This window comes from Microchirus variegatus (assembly GCF_963457635.1).
Source record: "Microchirus variegatus genome assembly, chromosome: 4".
NCBI lineage: Eukaryota > Metazoa > Chordata > Actinopteri > Pleuronectiformes > Soleidae > Microchirus > Microchirus variegatus.
This window is the reverse complement of record NC_139805.1, coordinates 32,247,582-32,264,315: the sequence shown is the minus strand read 5'-3', so window position 1 is coordinate 32,264,315 and position 16,734 is coordinate 32,247,582. Positions and strand designations below refer to the sequence as shown.

The window sequence follows — 16,734 nt, the reverse complement described above, 5'->3', positions numbered from 1 at the left end:
ATTTTAGCCTTTACGTTCCCTATCATGCATTACCATAACTGAATAATCTTCTTCAGCTCCCACTATAGGAATACATACTTCCTATGGGCACTGCACTAGTCATTGTAATTGAATGAGGCGCCCGCACGCAGCTGAGTCTCACCCCACAGCCTGGCGATAGCCGCTGGACTCCATGACAACGGTGTAGGTGACGGAGAGGAGGAGGAGCAGCAGGATCTTGGGAAGCGAGGACACTCTGAGGTAGGGGACGATGGTGAGCGTGCCGGCCACGCAGGACAGCAGTGCGTACGCCATGTTGGGACACGATCGGTCCGCCACCGTGGCGTTGTTAGCGTCCATGAGGACGACATCGTCGTTGTAGTCGTCTTCCCCTGAGCAGTTAAAGTTTGTCATCACTTTCCCCCAAGGGACACATCCCACCTGGAGAGGACAATACAAGAATTTTAACACGTAAATAACGTTATAATGACAACTTTTAATTGTTGTTTTTTGTCATGTGAAGTCACGGTGACCTCGTGAAAGTGAAAACAGAATCCAAGGGAACCTTTCTGCCAACATTTTTTGTTGTTGAAAGGACTCTCACGAGGCCCCTGCTGAAATAGCACATTTTGCGGGGGTCAAAAAACAAGTTTAGTTTCCTCTCAGCACGACAGTCTCACCAGTGTCCAAGTAAATCACTGCCAAGTTTGGAAAAAAGACAATCCCTCCCTCACAGCAGTGTGTCCCGAGGACACTGCTTTCATGACGCTGGGACGGACAGATGGACGGACAGCCTGGCAACAACATAATCATCATAATAATAATAATAATAAGGAGTGTCTTAACTGTGTCTTAACCAAAGGTGCAAGGGCAACAGACGAGCAGTAATTCATGACTTTTTGGCACAAAATATCTGTTTTTCCCTGTGCCTCGTCTTCATGTTAAGCTAAACTACGGTAATTAATTTATGTCACATTGTTAAGACAAATAATCCTTGAGATATGAATGGATTTACGTGTTAAAATGGACAAAGTTTCCTGGTCTGGAGATTAAAGCGAAATGTGTCGAGGACAATCTTTTTGTTGTGTTATGTTATAATAAAGTCCATAATGTTAATATGGATTAATATAAAAGACTATTTAAATATGGTATCTTAATAAATTCATAATTGTGTGTAAAATGATTTAATAATACACATTTATTAAGACTGTTGTTAACATCAGTTTTACACCAGATTATGACTAAATCCAGTCTGAATTAATGTTACATTTAACTCTTTTAGTATTAACACAACACTAAAAGATTTACATAGACTCTGAAATTAAGTATTTAAGTGGTAAATCACCAAAAGAGTGAGATTTCACACTATTTTTTTAAATCCAAACTTAATTTATTCAGAATGGCTTTTAACATCCAGTCGTGTGATGACAGTTTTTATTCTTTTTAGTACCTTTTTATTCTTGTAATTGTTATTTTCCCGCTTTTAGTTTTTAACGTCTGTTTTTAATGCTGCATGTCCGTAATGCTTTTATTTTGAAAAGGACTTTGGTCACCTATGGGTTGATTGTAAAGGTCTATAGAAATAAAGTACGTTACACTTGAGAGTGAATTTGGTTCTGACTGGCACTGATTTTACTTTAACACTGGAAAAAATTGACTGCTTGCATGTACGATATTAGTTAGAGTAGATTTAGTTTTACGGTTGCCGGAGCTTAATATTGGTCCCATACTCACCACACAGGCCTGGGTGACAGAGTAGGTGAGCAGGACGAGGAACACGCACAGAACTGTTCGGATCTGGATGGTGAGGCAGCCCGGCTGGCACTGAAACCACAGGACAGAGGACAGAGGTGGAAGGGAGGGCGAACAGAAAGGGAGTCAGTAAATGAAGCACCTGTTTATCTACCTCAACAGCCTTTTTGGACACATCATTAGCCAGGAGTGGAAATGAAACGGGTGAATTTCTTGGTCGGAGACGCTCATTAGAGGAGACGCTCAAAGGATGCGATGACAGTTCAATGTAGCGTGATACACACTGTGACACACACGGTGTCACACACACAGTGTCACACACACAGTGTCACACACAGTGTCACACACACAGTGTCACACACACAGTGTCACACACACAGTGTCACACACACAGTGTCACACACACACGACACCTGATGGTGTAGTATGTGAGCAGTGTGTTACAGATTCTAATTTCTAATCTCTTATGTTGTAATAATGACTATAACCAGACAGCACCAGCTTTACAGGGCTGAACTATTTTAAATGAATATCTAAGTGTGATTATTTTGACAGAAATTGGGATGACTTAAAAAAATAAATAAATAGTGATTTTAATCAATAACAATTTTCTATTTTATTGATATTTTAATAATAATAATGTAACATAGAGTCATGATTACTGTAAACAGTTGGTCTCACCTGAACACTGGTGAGATGCAGGTACATGACACAGGCCACGTGAAAACACACACACAGCACCAGCAGCAGCAGCACCAGCATCCCCCTATACAGGAGAGGAGAGGAGACAAGAGGAGAGGAGAGGAAACAAGAGGAGAGGAGAGGAGACAAGAGGAGAGGAAACAAGAGGAGAGGAGAGGATACAAGAAGTTTGGTTTTCAAAATCCCTTTATTAATCAGTTAAACTAACACAAATATCTTCTCATCCCCTCAACATTTTGAGGGTTAGAGAGAAAACAAAGAGCTCAAATGTTCACAGTCATCTCACCATCTTCTCCAACAACACAAAGAACTTCCCGAACAGCCCAGAAGTCATTAAAAGTGTTTAGGTTGTCCATCATTTCATAGTAAGTGTGTTCCACCCTCAGTCTGGCTTTAATCAGGCCTTTAAGAACCCCAGCAGGTTCTTCACTGCCTGCATTTTGGACCCGGTTTTTCCGCGTTAGCCAGATGGCTAGTTTTGCAGAGCCAGACAGATAGTTCATCATACTGTGCAAAGTCTTTTTCTTTGCACAGTATTTTGGACCGAAAATAAACAATGGAAAAGAGAAGACCTCTCCGAGCCCATGAAACCAAAGTTTTAACAAATCAAATAAAGGTGTCAGTCTGGGACACTGAACAAACAAATGGACGATTGTCTCACTCTGAGAACAGAAACAACAGCCCTCCCCTGTGTCAGGATCAAGGTGTGCTGTGTATCTGTTTGTGGCTATTGCACCATGCACAATCCTCCACTGGAGGTCTGCTGTCTGTTTGTCAACAGGCAGCTTGTACAGGGACCTCCAGCTGCCTTTTGGGGAAGAGACTGGTCCAAAAAACTCAGCCCACCTCGACTCCTGTACGCCCGCCAGAGAGTTCAGATGTAGCGTCTTGACGGAGGTTTGGTAGATCGTTTTTTTATCCATGGATTTAAAAGTGTCCAGATTTGAGGTGGTGAAGGAAAACAGCTGGTTTCCTCCCTCCTGCCAATCCCCCACAGCTGGAGTGATTGATAGAGAAGGGAAGCTGTAGTCCGACCCCTCGCTCCACTGGTCACATATGGTGCGGTTTTCTGTGAACGCTCTTAGATGTTGTGGCAGAGCAGCACAAACCTCCTTCACCATCCTGCTGATCAGCCTGAGAAAGGTTATGTTGCAGACGTCCTGGAAGGGAATGACAGATGTTGCCGTCATCCTCATTAGGTGTCCAAGCTTAGTGCAACCAGCTTCCCTGAGTCGAGCTTGGAGACTAGCAGACTGCAGCGTTTTGGTCTTTACAGAGTTGTTGAAGAACAGAGGTTCTTCGAAAAATCCACAATCCTGGAGTCTCACTGGTCTTCCTGGAGATGTTGAATATCTGCCATGCCTGCAGCACTGAGGTGGAGAATGGTGTCAGCCCGGTGAGGTCCACTTCTGTAGGCCGAAGAAGGAAGAGGTGCCTGTCGTATTCAAGCCTTCCCACCTTCCTCAGCAGCAGACGAGCTGTGTCACACCACCGGGGACCACAGGTGAAGAGCAGTCTTTGTGCTGTCTGGAGTCTGAAGGAGGCATTTAATGTCTATCAGCCCTTGTCCACCTTCAGTGATGGGCAGATAGAGGGCAGCTGCACGGACCCAGTGTTTCCCTGACCAAAAGAAGTCCACGATGGTTCTCTGGACTTCTTCGATCAGACCTGCTGGTGCCGTCAGAGCAATCAGTTTGTGCCAGAGAGACGAGGCCACCAAGTTATTGGCGACCAGGACTCTTCCCCTATAGGACAGCTGAGGTAGCAACCATTTCCATTTAGACAACCGAGCAGACACCTTTTCCTTCACACCCTCCCAGTTCTTATTTAAAAATCCCTCAGAACCTAAAAACACTCCCAACACTTTCAAACCCTCCTTTCCCCACTCAAGCCCTCCAGGCAGACTGGGCATCACCTGATCCCTCCCTTGTCCGACCCACAGAGCTCTGCTTTTAGTCCAGTTCACTCTTGCAGACGATGCTTTTTCAAAGACGGCTAGGAGATCCTGAACCTGCTGCACGTCTTGTTGATTGGACACGAGGATATTCACATCGTCTGCATAAGCAGAGATGGTAGGAAAACCCTGGTCCAGACCAAAGGCCCCAGGTACCGAGAACCCACTGAGTCGCTCTCTCAGTTTGCTCAGCAGCGGCTCAATGGCGAGGCTGTACAGCAGACCTGAGAGAGGACATCCCTGTCTTATACCTCGCTTCACTGGTATAGGTCTGCTCAGCCCTGCACCCATCTTCAACAAACACTGTGCATTGTTATATAGTAAGCTAACCCACGCCAAAAACCCATCACCAAAACCAAACCATTTTAATGTGGAAAACAAGTATGTGTGATCCACTCTGTCGAACGCCTTCTCTTGGTCTAAGGATAAGACACCAACACTTACATTATCACATTTACACAGATCAATCACATCACGCATGACGAAAATGTTGTCCATGATAGTTCACTCACACACTCACACTCACGCTCACCGGAAACGGAAACAGAGGAGAGGAGAGGAGGAGAGAGGAGAGGAGACAAGAGGAGAGGAAACAAGAGGAGAGGAGACAAGAGGAGAGGAACAAAGAGGAGAGGAGACAAGAGGAGACAAGAGGAGACAAGAAGAGAGGAGACAAGAGGAAAGGAGAGGAGACAAAAAGAGAGGAGAGGAGACAAGAGGAAAGGAAAGGAGAGGAGAGGAGACAAGAGGAGAGGAGAGGAAACAAGAGGAGAGGAGACGAGAGGAGAGGAGACAAGAGTAGAGGAAACAAGAGGAGAGGAGACAAGAGGAGAGGAGACAAGAGGAGAGGAACAAAGAGGAGAGGAGACAAGAGGAGAGGAGACAAGAGGAGACAAGAGGAGAGGAGAGGAGACAAGAAGAGAGGAGACAAGAGGAGAGGAGACAAGAGGAGACGAGAGGAGAGGAGAGGAGACAAGAAGAGAGGAGACAAGAGGAGAGGAGACAAGAGGAAAGGAGAGGAGACAAGATGAGAGGAGAGGAGACGAGAGGAGACAAGAAAAGAGAGGAGACAAGAGGAGAGGAGAGGAGACAAGAGGAGACAAGAGGAGAGGAGACAAGAAGAGAGGAGACAAGAGGAAAGGAGAGGAGACAAAAAGAGAGGAGAGGAGACAAGAGGAAAGGAAAAGAGAGGAGACAAGAGGAGAGGAGACAAGAAGTGAGGAGAGGAGATGAGAGGAGACAAGAGGAAAGGAGAGGAGACAAGAGGAGAGGAAACAAGAGGAGAGGAGACAAGAGGAGAGGAAACAAGAGGAGAGGAGGGGAAACAAGAGGAGAGGAGAGGAGACAAGAGGAGAGGAGAGGAAATGAAAGGAGTGAAGATAGGATTGACAACAAGATGATGACAGGAGACAAGGGAAGAGGAAACAAGAGGCCAGGAGAGTCAATGAAACAAAATAAAAAAGAAGCGAAAAGAGAGGGGACAGGAGGGCAGGACGAGGAAAGGAAACAAAAGAAAAAGAAGCAAGAGAACAGGATAGAAAAGAAGAGGACAGGAAAAAAGGACAGAGGAAACAAGAGGACAGGAGACGAAAGGAAACAAAAGAAAAAGACACATGAGAACAGGAGAGATATCAAGGGGACAGGAGACGAGGGAAGAGGAAACAAAAAGAGAGGAGAGGGAAGGAAACAAAAGAAAACAAGGGGACAGGAGACAAAGGAAGAGGAAACAAGTGGACAGGAGAGGAAAGGAAACAAAAGAGAAAGAAGCAAGAGAACAGGAGAGAAATCAAGGGAACAGGAGACAAGGGAAGAGGAAACAAGAGGACAGGAGAGGAAAGGAAACAAAGAGAAAAATAAACAAGAGGATGAAACCAGAGGAGAGGAAACGAGGACAGGAAACAAGATGAGACAAGAGGACAGGAGACAAGGGAAGCGGAAACAAGAGAAGAAGAAACAAGGTGAGAGGAGACAAGATGAGAGGAAACAAGAGGACAGGGAACAAGGAGAGGTCAGGGTGAGACAGTCTTTCCCCATATTCCACTGACTGTAGTGAAATCACCTTCCTCTCTAATTGTCTCCTGACACACTGGCAAGATCAGTCCAATTATACTACACCAGTGTGTGTGTGTGTGTACTTGTATTTGTTCCCTCTTTAGGACCTTCTCTGTCATAAACACTGACCTTGTCAGGACCAGTCGTCCTCATGGAGACAAAAATAAAAACCTGGTCCTAATGAGACAGAAGCTAATTTCTGGAGGTACTGTTTAAGATTTGAATTGTGCTTATTACGTTAAAGATTATACAGGCATTTACTAGTAGTGGTGTGTGTGTAGGTGTGTGTAGGTGTGTGTGTGTGTGTGTGTGTGTGTGTGTGTGTGTGTGTGTGTATGTGTGTGTGTGTGTGTGTGTGTGTGTGTGTGCGTGTGTGTGTGTGCATACACACTCACTGTGGGATCATTAGCAGGTAGATAAGGCCAAACAGAGCGGCGAGGATCAGAGACAGAACGACAGCGCTGATGAAATAGTCGTCGAACACCTGGTGATACTAAAAAAAGAACAAAGCAGAGAAAATGTCATTTCTAACATCCTTTGTTTCACATGTTTCTCGTGTTTCCAGCTCTGCTTCTCCACTGCAGAGTCACTTAAATACCCTTATAGAGCGGGTCATCCACTTATCAAAAGGTCAGCGGTTCGATCTCGGTCTGTCTCCTCAGTCCTCGAACTGTCCTCGGGGCCGAGTCACTGAACTCTGAACTTCAATTAGACCACAAAATCACTACGTGCAGTCCATTTAGTGAAAGCTGATGTGTTTGTTCTCCCTGACTTTGGGGTGGTACATTCTTCTGTAGGTGTTTGAACAAGTCAACGTGTCTTTTTGTCTTTTCAAACCCGGCTGTCGTCAGAAGTCGGATCAAACTTCCTCGGGCCAGAGTGACGCACTGCGGAGATTAGGGAGGTGTAAGTTTGTCATCACAGACCGGCGTTCACCCATACCATCCTTTAGTGTGCACACCTGCCCAGACATGAGTCCTGACAGTCAAGAGTTAGATTAAATGTTGATTTAAAGCAACACGATGTACAATTTCAACCTTCAAATAAGGTCTCCGGGTTTATTTTTGATGTTACGTCAACAAATGGACTGATGCTTTAGCTGCAGCAGAGGATTATAACTGTAAAAAGCCATGAATGTTTGAAGTAAAGCAGATGTTGGTGAAATTCTACAGTTCAAACCTGTGTTAAATGAACTTTATTTTGAAATCGCTGATGCAGAGTGTCAAAGTCGGAAATGGGAAATCAGAACTGGGAAGTCAGAAATGGAACATAAATACTGGTTAGTTGGAAATCAGAACTGGGAAATCAGGAATGGGAAGTCAGAAGGACATAGCCACAGTTTGAGAACAGGAATGGGCATAGATTATAATCCGAGTGTTAAACCCAGATTTTAAAATAATATTTATGCTCTCTACGTGTGGAGGAGTTTAAGAGATTTAAATTCATATTTTGCTGAAATGTTTCTCCTCCTCATGCTTGAATAAAGAATAACTTGTGCGGAGCTGATGTCCTGAACTCTACCACCACCGTACAAAAGGAATCTTTTTACCGTCGTCATGTGGGAGTAAACACACTTGTTACACAAATTTACTTTTAATCTCCATCCTGTTTTCTACAAGTGGGATTTTAACAAAGATCAGACCAATCTGAAAAGTAACAACATTAGACCCAATTATCCTCCGTTTTTAAAAAATCTCTATAAGGTTTTAAATCTTCTGCTGCAGTTTAAACATCTTGAAGACTCCCAAATACTGACACACACACACACACACACACACACACACACACACACACACACACACACACACACACACACACACACACACACACACACCCCTGCTCTGTGTCTCCTTTATGACTCAGCCCACGCACACACAGGAGAAGGATATCACGTGTGCCACTCAGACGTTCCCGAATCATTATCTGCACCCCCTCCTGAGAGGGTGGGTGGAGTACACGCACACGCACGCACGCACGCACGCACGCACGCACGCACGCACGCACGCACGCACACACACACACACATATCAGAGACAACAGGCGTGGGAGAGAGGGAAAAGGGGGAGAAGGAGAATCAGAGGCTGTGTGGGGTGTGAGTATGTGTGATAATAAGATGGGGAAGCACGAAGCATGTTACCGTGTGTGTGTGTAATGAGGAAAGTATCAACTGTATCTGTTCTGTTTTGTGTCGTCCTGCAAATAGAAATACAAGTTCTCTCCACAGATGTTCAGTGTGTGTGTGTGTGTGTGTGTGTGTGTGTGTGTGTGTGTTGCAGGTATTTTACTCATGTTGTGGGGACCTAACGCTGATAAAACAGCCACATCATGGGGACTATGTTACAAGCAAGTGTAGATTATTGCTGCATGGTTTTGGGTTAGGACAGTAGTAGTGATGGTTACACTCTTAGAAATAAGGGTTCCAAAAGGGTCCTTCTACAAGGGCTGAGGTTCTACCTGGAACCATTTGCTTCTGAAAAATCCTTTCCCGAAGAAGGTTCTTGGTAACACTAATGGTTCCAGTAAGAACCATTTTGATCCAGAGAACCCTTTAAAACTCCTTTCCTGGATAAAGGGTTTTTAAAGGGTTCTTGGTGGAACCTTTATAAAAAGGTGTTATCTGGAGCCACAAAGGGTTCTCCTATGAGGACAAGCCAAAGAACCCTACATGGTTCTACTTAGCAGTTTTATTTATAAGAGTGCAGGATAAGATAAGGGTTAGGATTAACTGGTTCCTGTCCATCCTCACCCTGCGCTCCCTGTCTCTGCTCCTGTACAACAGCGTGACGTGGTTCAGGTCCGTTCCCCCCGACTCGGTCTGCCGTGCTTCGATGAGCCGCCCAATGTAGCGGTTGACTCGCGTTCCGGGGGAATTCTGCACGGCGGTGGCCGAGAAAGACGTCCGATTCCTCAGCTTCTCCGACGCGGTCCGCAGGGCCCTCCGCTGTCAAGACGCCCCGGGGAAGGAGAGACGCACAATTAGTCTTCTCGACAGAGTGTAGAAAGCTCATGTTTTAACACTGAGAGACTGTTTTAATCTTTCAAATTTGGCAAGGTGCTTAGTAACACGTTTTTATTAAAAGATATTTGTATCACTTTCCCACTCCTTACAAATGCTCGGTTGAAAGTGAAAATAAAGTGTTGTTGTTTAAGCCTAATCAAAGAGAAAAATAAATAAATAAATAAATAAATAACCACAATAGTAAACTAGAGACTAAAAATACATTTTAAATGTCACGAGGCAAACTGTTGCACAGTCTGGGTGCTGCCACCCAAAAGAAGACAGGACTCTGGGTTAGTTAAAATCCCGCGTTGATGAGCCATTAAAATGTTGATGAGCCATAAGAAATAATGAGGTTTTAAGTTTGTTTCGACACTGCGGGCTGACAGCTGGACAGCTGCTGAGCAGCAGCAGCAGCAGCGTTCTGCACAAATCCTGCACGATATCCCAAAGTGCTAACATAGCTATTGGAGCAGCAAAGACACATTTCTGCAGCTCAAAACACTGATAAGATGAACTGAGCCGCAGCTAAATTTAGGCGATAATCTCTGGACAGGACTCTCAGGCTCAGCTCTACTACACATGCTTTATTACAGACTCGTGTTTTTCACAAAAGACATTTGAGAGCCGCCTGGGAAAAAGCACATGTGTAATTAATAACCTTAACGGCGGTTCTGTTGTGTTTAAGTGTCCCCGGAAAGCCAATGAGCGTTCACATGACCCGAACCCCGAATGTAATGCAGCCTTGATTAATGTTTTTAATTACACCTGCGCTCATGGTTCTTTAACTGTGCTGTCAAAATGTCTTCGGTGAAAAAGGCCTGTAGCTCAGCCACAGTCAGTCACAGGCTGCTGCTGCTGCTGCCTGGCACGTGCCGACACTTCACCTCAGTTTAACTTTCACAAATTATTACCTTTTTAAAAACCTGCGTGTAACCGTGCAGAATGGAAGGGTGTGCAGGGAGTTCATGGACAGAACAGGTGGCACCAGGAGGGAAAAAGATGCTTAAAGGTGCTGTATGTTGTTTCCTGGAATGGGGTTTCCATCAGCCTATTTTTATGTGATCCTGAATGGTTTTCAGCTGTGGCTGAAGTAACGGTTTTCAACGTTAAAGGTCGTTGTTGTGTGTTTTACATACATGACCATTAATGTGGAAGCAGTTAGAGGTACAATTAGTTTTGTGGAAAGGGAACTTGGCTGGTAACTAGAGGGCTGCAGGTTCTATCTATCTATCTATCTATCTATCTATCTATCTATCTATCTATCTATCTATCTATCTATCTATCTATCTATCTATCTATCTATCTATCTATCTATCTATCTATCTAATAGCAGCTAGCTAACTATAAAAAGCTAACTAGATCGATCTATCTATCTATCTATCTATCTATCTATCTATCTATCTATCTATCTATCTATCTATCTATCAGCAGCTAGCTAACTACAAAACTATCTATCTATCTATCTATCTATCTATCTATCTATCTATCTATCTATCTATCTATCTATCTATCTATCTATCTATCTCATAGCAGCTAGCTAACTATAAAGCGATCTATCTATCTATCTATCTATCTATCTATCTATCTATCTATCTATCTATCTATCTATCTATCTATCTATTAGCAGCTAGCTAACTACAAAGCTATCTATCTATCTATCTATCTATCTATCTATCTATCTATCTATCTATCTATCTATCTATCTATCTATTAGCAGCTAGCTAACTACAAAGCTATCTATCTATATATCTATCTATCTAATAGCAGCTAGATAATTATAAAAAGCTAGCTAGATCTATCTATCTATCTATCTATCTATCTATCTATCTATCTATCTATCTATCTATCTATCTATCTATCTATCTATCTATCTATCTATCTATCTATCTAATATCAGCTAGCTAACTATAAAAAGCTAACTAGATCTATCTATCTATCTATCTATCTATCTATCTATCTATCTATCTATCTATCTATCTATCTATCTATCTATCTATCTATCTATCTATCTATCAGCAGCTAGCTAACTACAAAACTATCTATCTATCTATCTATCTATCTATCTATCTATCTATCTATCTATCTATCTATCTATCTATCTATCTATCTATCTATCTATCTATCTATCTCATAGCAGCTAGCTAACTATAAAGCGATCTATCTATCTATCTATCTATCTATCTATCTATCTATCTATCTATCTATCTATCTATCTATCTATCTATCTATCTATCTATTAGCAGCTAGCTAACTACAAAGCTATCTATCTATCTATCTATCTATCTATCTATCTATCTATCTATCTATCTATCTATCTATCTATCTATCTATCTATTAGCAGCTAGCTAACTACAAAGCTATCTATCTATATATCTATCTATCTAATAGCAGCTAGATAATTATAAAAAGCTAGCTAGATCTATCTATCTATCTATCTATCTATCTATCTATCTATCTATCTATCTATCTATCTATCTATCTATCTATCTATCTATCTATCTATCTATCTATCTATCTAACTCTCTCTCTCTCTCTCTCTCTCATAGCTTCTATCTATCTATCTATCTATCTATCTATCTATCTATCTATCTATCTATCTATCTATCTATCTATCTATCTATCTATCTATCTATCTATCTATCTATCTATCTATCTATCTATCTATCTATCTATCTATCTATCAGCAGCTACGTCCATGTGGCGACCCCTAGTGGGGGGAGTACTCGAGTGAAAAACCCCTCCAAAATGATTTTCTCTGTTCCAAACAATTTCCTGTGTCATAATTCCATTATAAAATTCATCCAGTGTCACAATGTGAGGATTTTGGTACGACTTGTTGATAATCGTGTAACAATGTGGCTAATGCTATTAGAGGAGATGATAGCAGGCGGCGGTGGGCGATTACCGGCAGTCGTGATGCAACCTCATCACAATCACGACGACACACTTATGCCAGGCCGAGCACACACACACACAGTCGGGCAGATTACAGCAACTACGCTGTTTCTGACAGCTCAACCCTGTGATGCAAAAACCCCGACCATGCAGCCGAACTCTCTGCTGCGTCATCGTCGTGGTGTTTAAGTAAATACGCCCACAGAGGCGAGCACAAATCAGTCATGTTTACTTTCAAACATGTACACACACACGTACACAGAAAGAAACACACACTGGGAGATTAGGAGCAGCGAGTTCACATGAAAGAATCGCATATAATATCTATTCCTCTGGCTTAGTTTTCAACATGTAGCTGTAATGCAGGCATACTGTCGTGCTTATGATGCTGCCAAATCCAGATTACTGTGTATGTGCGCGTGTGTGTGTGGTAGTGTGTGGCAGCAGATTAAGAATCCAAGCAGGATTTCACTCCCATCACAAATGAAAATACCAGGATTTTTTTTTTACTACATAACCCAGAAAAATTCATGTGGACTCTGTACTGACGAATACAATATCTATCTATCTATCTATCTATCTATCTATCTATCTATCTATCTATCTATCTATCTATCTATCTATCTATCTATCTATCTATCTATCTATCTATCTGAAAGCAGCTAGCTAACTACAAAGCTAGCTAGATATAGTATCTATCTATCTATCTATCTATCTATCTATCTATCTATCTATCTATCTATCTATCTATCTATCTATCTATCTATCTATCTATCTATCTATCTATCTATCTATCTGAAAGCAGCTAGCTAACTACAAAGCTAGCGAGATCTAGCAAACTACAAAGCTAGCTAGATCTATCTATCTATCTATCTATCTATCTATCTATCTATCTATCTATCTATCTATCTATCTATCTATCTATCTATCTATCATCTGATAGCTAGCTAACTACAAAGCTATCCACCTATCTATCTATTAGCAGCTAGCTAACTACAAAGCTATCTATCTATCTATCTATCTATCTATCTATCTATCTATCTATCTATCTATCTATCTATCTATCTATCTATCTATCTATCTATCTATCTATCTATCTATCTATCTATCTATCTATCATCTGATAGCAGCTAGCTAACTACAAGGCTAGCTAGGTATAGCATCTATCTATCTATGAAGGGTGATCACGTAGCACTGATCTGTGCCGTGTGAGCACTCAGGCCTAATAAACAGACGTATCATGTAGATTTTCCAAATTTTTGAAAAGCAAGTTTTACACATAACATCGCCACACTTCCTCAAAGTGGATGATGTCCTTAAAAGGAGACAGGAATTAATAAAACTGTCTGTTACCCTGAACAGAAATACCAATTTTGTCGAACGCAGGTACTACACTAATCACATTAGTCTTGTTGTTTTAAGATTATTTTAATGCCGAAATGTTTTTAGTTTTTTTTAATGACTGGTGCTTTTTCTTAATCCCTGTAGGGAAATTCTCTATTTAACTATTTAAGCCATCCCCTATTACGAAGCTTCATGGAATTATGAGCAGGGTGCAGCCTCTGAGCTCCCAATGCACATAACCAATATTAAAGATTTGAATGTTTGTTTCCTTGTTCGAAGTATCTTAAATGAGCATGTGTTCCTAATAAAGTGGCAGGTGAAACTCAAATGTTGTTACCTTGTCGTCGTCCTCACAGGTCATGACGTTGGAGAAGGGGATCTCGGCCTTGAACATCTTCCTGCAGTGCATGAGCTGCACCAGCAGGTAGCACACCGTCTTAAACTTCATCCTCTTGGCTGGTTTGATGTCCGACAGGATCAGGCCGGGGAAAATCTGGGGGACACAAGGAAAGCAGAGATAAAAAAAATATGAGAAATTAAACTCAGGAAACTCAAAACTGTGGGAGGAGTTACACGCCAAAGTTTTGGTTGGAAGAACAGCAATTAAATCCAGAGAGAGATTCCCCCGCTTTTGAATCTGCCAAAGTTTCCGATAACTTTTGAACTTGGATGAGTCTAGTACAATTTGACGCGTTTTTCGTCTTCCTAGGATAAACGCCCTCAGACTAGCAAGTTCAGTTATGAAACTGGCGAAATGCCAAGATATACGCCAAATCCAAGATGGCCGACTTCCTGTTGTGTTGAGGTCATGGTGGCAAGAGGGTTTTTTGTTCATCTCGGGCCGTACAATATTCCTACAGAATTTCACGAAATTTGGCTAACTAAATTTCGGCCCGCTCCATAGGAGCTTGACCTGTGGGGGCGCTATGGAGCCATTTTGCATCGGTTTTTACGAGTCCATTATTTTATTGTATTATTTATTTTTCCGCCAGTTCTGGTTTGCGAGCCAATTTTTTCGTTCGTTTTCACGCACGTTTAGCGAGTTTCCCTGCGGAGAAAAATAATAATCCGAACAATTTCTGCTGAGACGAGCAGAAAGCCTTCAACCGCCCTGACAAAACCGTAAATGTGATAAATGATCACTTAAGTCTGTGGATCTCACACACAAGCGGTTTTTCATCCCAGACAATGCAGCCGGAGGCTTTGATTCATGTTCCTTTACAGTGTCTGAATCATCATTAAAATAACTGCACTTCCCTCCAAATTAAACATTCACATGTTTCCCCAAATCACACGTCTTTCTCCCGATATAAACGTCCACAGAAGGAACCGAGATCCAGCGTCTTAATGGAAATGAAGTTCATCCGCTCCCTAAATCCTCTCGTTCAGGGGGTTAATGAGATTAAAATTCCGCGAGGTCCAGGCCCGGGAGAAAATGTCCTCATGCAAATGACGTCCAGAACATCGCAATGTATTAAAAAACAGAGTGCATCAAAATGACTTAAAAATGAAAGAAATCACAATAATAATGTTTTAACAATGTTATTTGTTAAATTCAGTAAATTGTAATTGTATTGACCGATTGATTGTTGATGATTGTATAGAATTTTTAAACCTCTGGTGCAAAATGTCAGTACATGGCAATTATCAGTTGAGTTTGCTCGTTGCTTACTTTAGTTTAAATAAAGTTTAATTTAATCACCAATTAAGGTCATTTTCTTTTAGTTTGTGAACCATTTTCTTTTCTTAGTTTTTTCCAGAAATTGATTGCTGGGCTTCATTTAAGTTATTTTAGTGAAACGTGGAGTAAAATAGGGTGAATTTCCATGTTGAAAACATAGAATAAACACTTTAATGATGTTAAACGTAAAAAAAATAAGTGACAACAAGCAGAAACTGAGTTTGTTTTCAAGGTTTTTTTAAAATCCGTCCACAGTGGATGTTTTTCCTGTCCTCAAAATAAACCATCATAGTTGGATTATGTTAATAAATGTAAACAATGATCGGTTCAATAAGAGTTCATTAAAAAGAACTGATGGGCCAAGATTTTATTATACTCATTACACTCTGAGTTTCCATCTTTGTAAATCAATTTCATACATAAGTAATCCATTCGGGTTCATATGAAGTGTATTTATTTTCTCCTCTGCCGCTAATTTAGTAAGGTTTTAGTTGAGACACAATACTTATTATGACCTTTTTGAATCTTGCACCTGGCAAATACTCCATCTAATGAAAAATCCCAATCTATTATAACCGCTGTTGTCCGTTTTATGTCCATCCGTCAGTCAGTCCGTCCCCAAACGTCACTACCCTGCATATCTATACGCATCGCTTACATCGGTATGACATTGACGCAATGCTTCCTCTAGAGGGCAGTGGCGAGTGCCACGTTGCAAACGTCAACAAACAGAGATATTTTATGCCATTTTAGACTCTTTTCAGTCGTTTTCCGGACAATTGTTCTCGATACCGCCTCCCCCGCAATTTCCGGAGGTATTGGCATCATTTTGTCGGAACGCAAAGTACGGACGAAAGGCTCCGTTTGTCTCCGTGGACAGAAAAATAAGACCCGAGTCACATTCCAGTCCGAATCTGGATCACGGGGCTCATCATTTGATGACCCCCTGGCGTTAAGAGCGGCAGAAATGGAAAAACCCAGCCCGGCCTTTACTTTGCGTCTGTGCGACGGCACGATGAAGAAGGTCTCGATGTGGTGCTTCTGCAGGAAGGCGTGTCTCTCGTGTCCAAAGCCGGGCTCCACCTCGTAATCTCCGTTCAGACACTCCAGCGTCGTCCTTGTGATGTGCACCTTGCTGAGAGCAACAAGAACAGAGCAGAGGACGGAGGGGGAAAAAACGGGGGGTTATTGATAAAAGTCAGGTCTCAAATCATTAGGCCCGCTCATTATTTCTTATCGGTCTAATAGACCCTGAGCTTGCTAGAAAATCCGTCGCAGCAGAGGAAATTTCCATCCCAGCGACTTATTTAATAAAAACTAAAATCTTATTACTTCACTTGAAACAAGACCAAATTGAGCCAGCGAGGCGACCTC

General features: G+C 42.0%; 1 protein-coding gene across 2 annotated transcripts in view; it reads right to left on the bottom strand.

Annotated features, from left to right (window-relative positions):
* Positions 1-16,734, bottom strand: part of LOC310925965 (adenylate cyclase type 1-like) — a gene marked incomplete at both ends in the record, with an annotated part of 53,109 nt that overhangs the window by 11,326 nt on the left and 25,049 nt on the right. For both annotated transcript variants that reach the window (XM_083888048.1, XM_083888049.1), the window contains 7 exons: positions 143-420; positions 1,714-1,803; positions 2,413-2,497; positions 6,835-6,932; positions 9,186-9,380; positions 14,017-14,172; positions 16,354-16,491. In XM_083888048.1, coding sequence (XP_083744174.1) covers positions 143-420; positions 1,714-1,803; positions 2,413-2,497; positions 6,835-6,932; positions 9,186-9,380; positions 14,017-14,172; positions 16,354-16,491 — 1,040 coding nt within the window. The remainder of the gene's footprint in view (positions 1-142; positions 421-1,713; positions 1,804-2,412; positions 2,498-6,834; positions 6,933-9,185; positions 9,381-14,016; positions 14,173-16,353; positions 16,492-16,734) is intronic.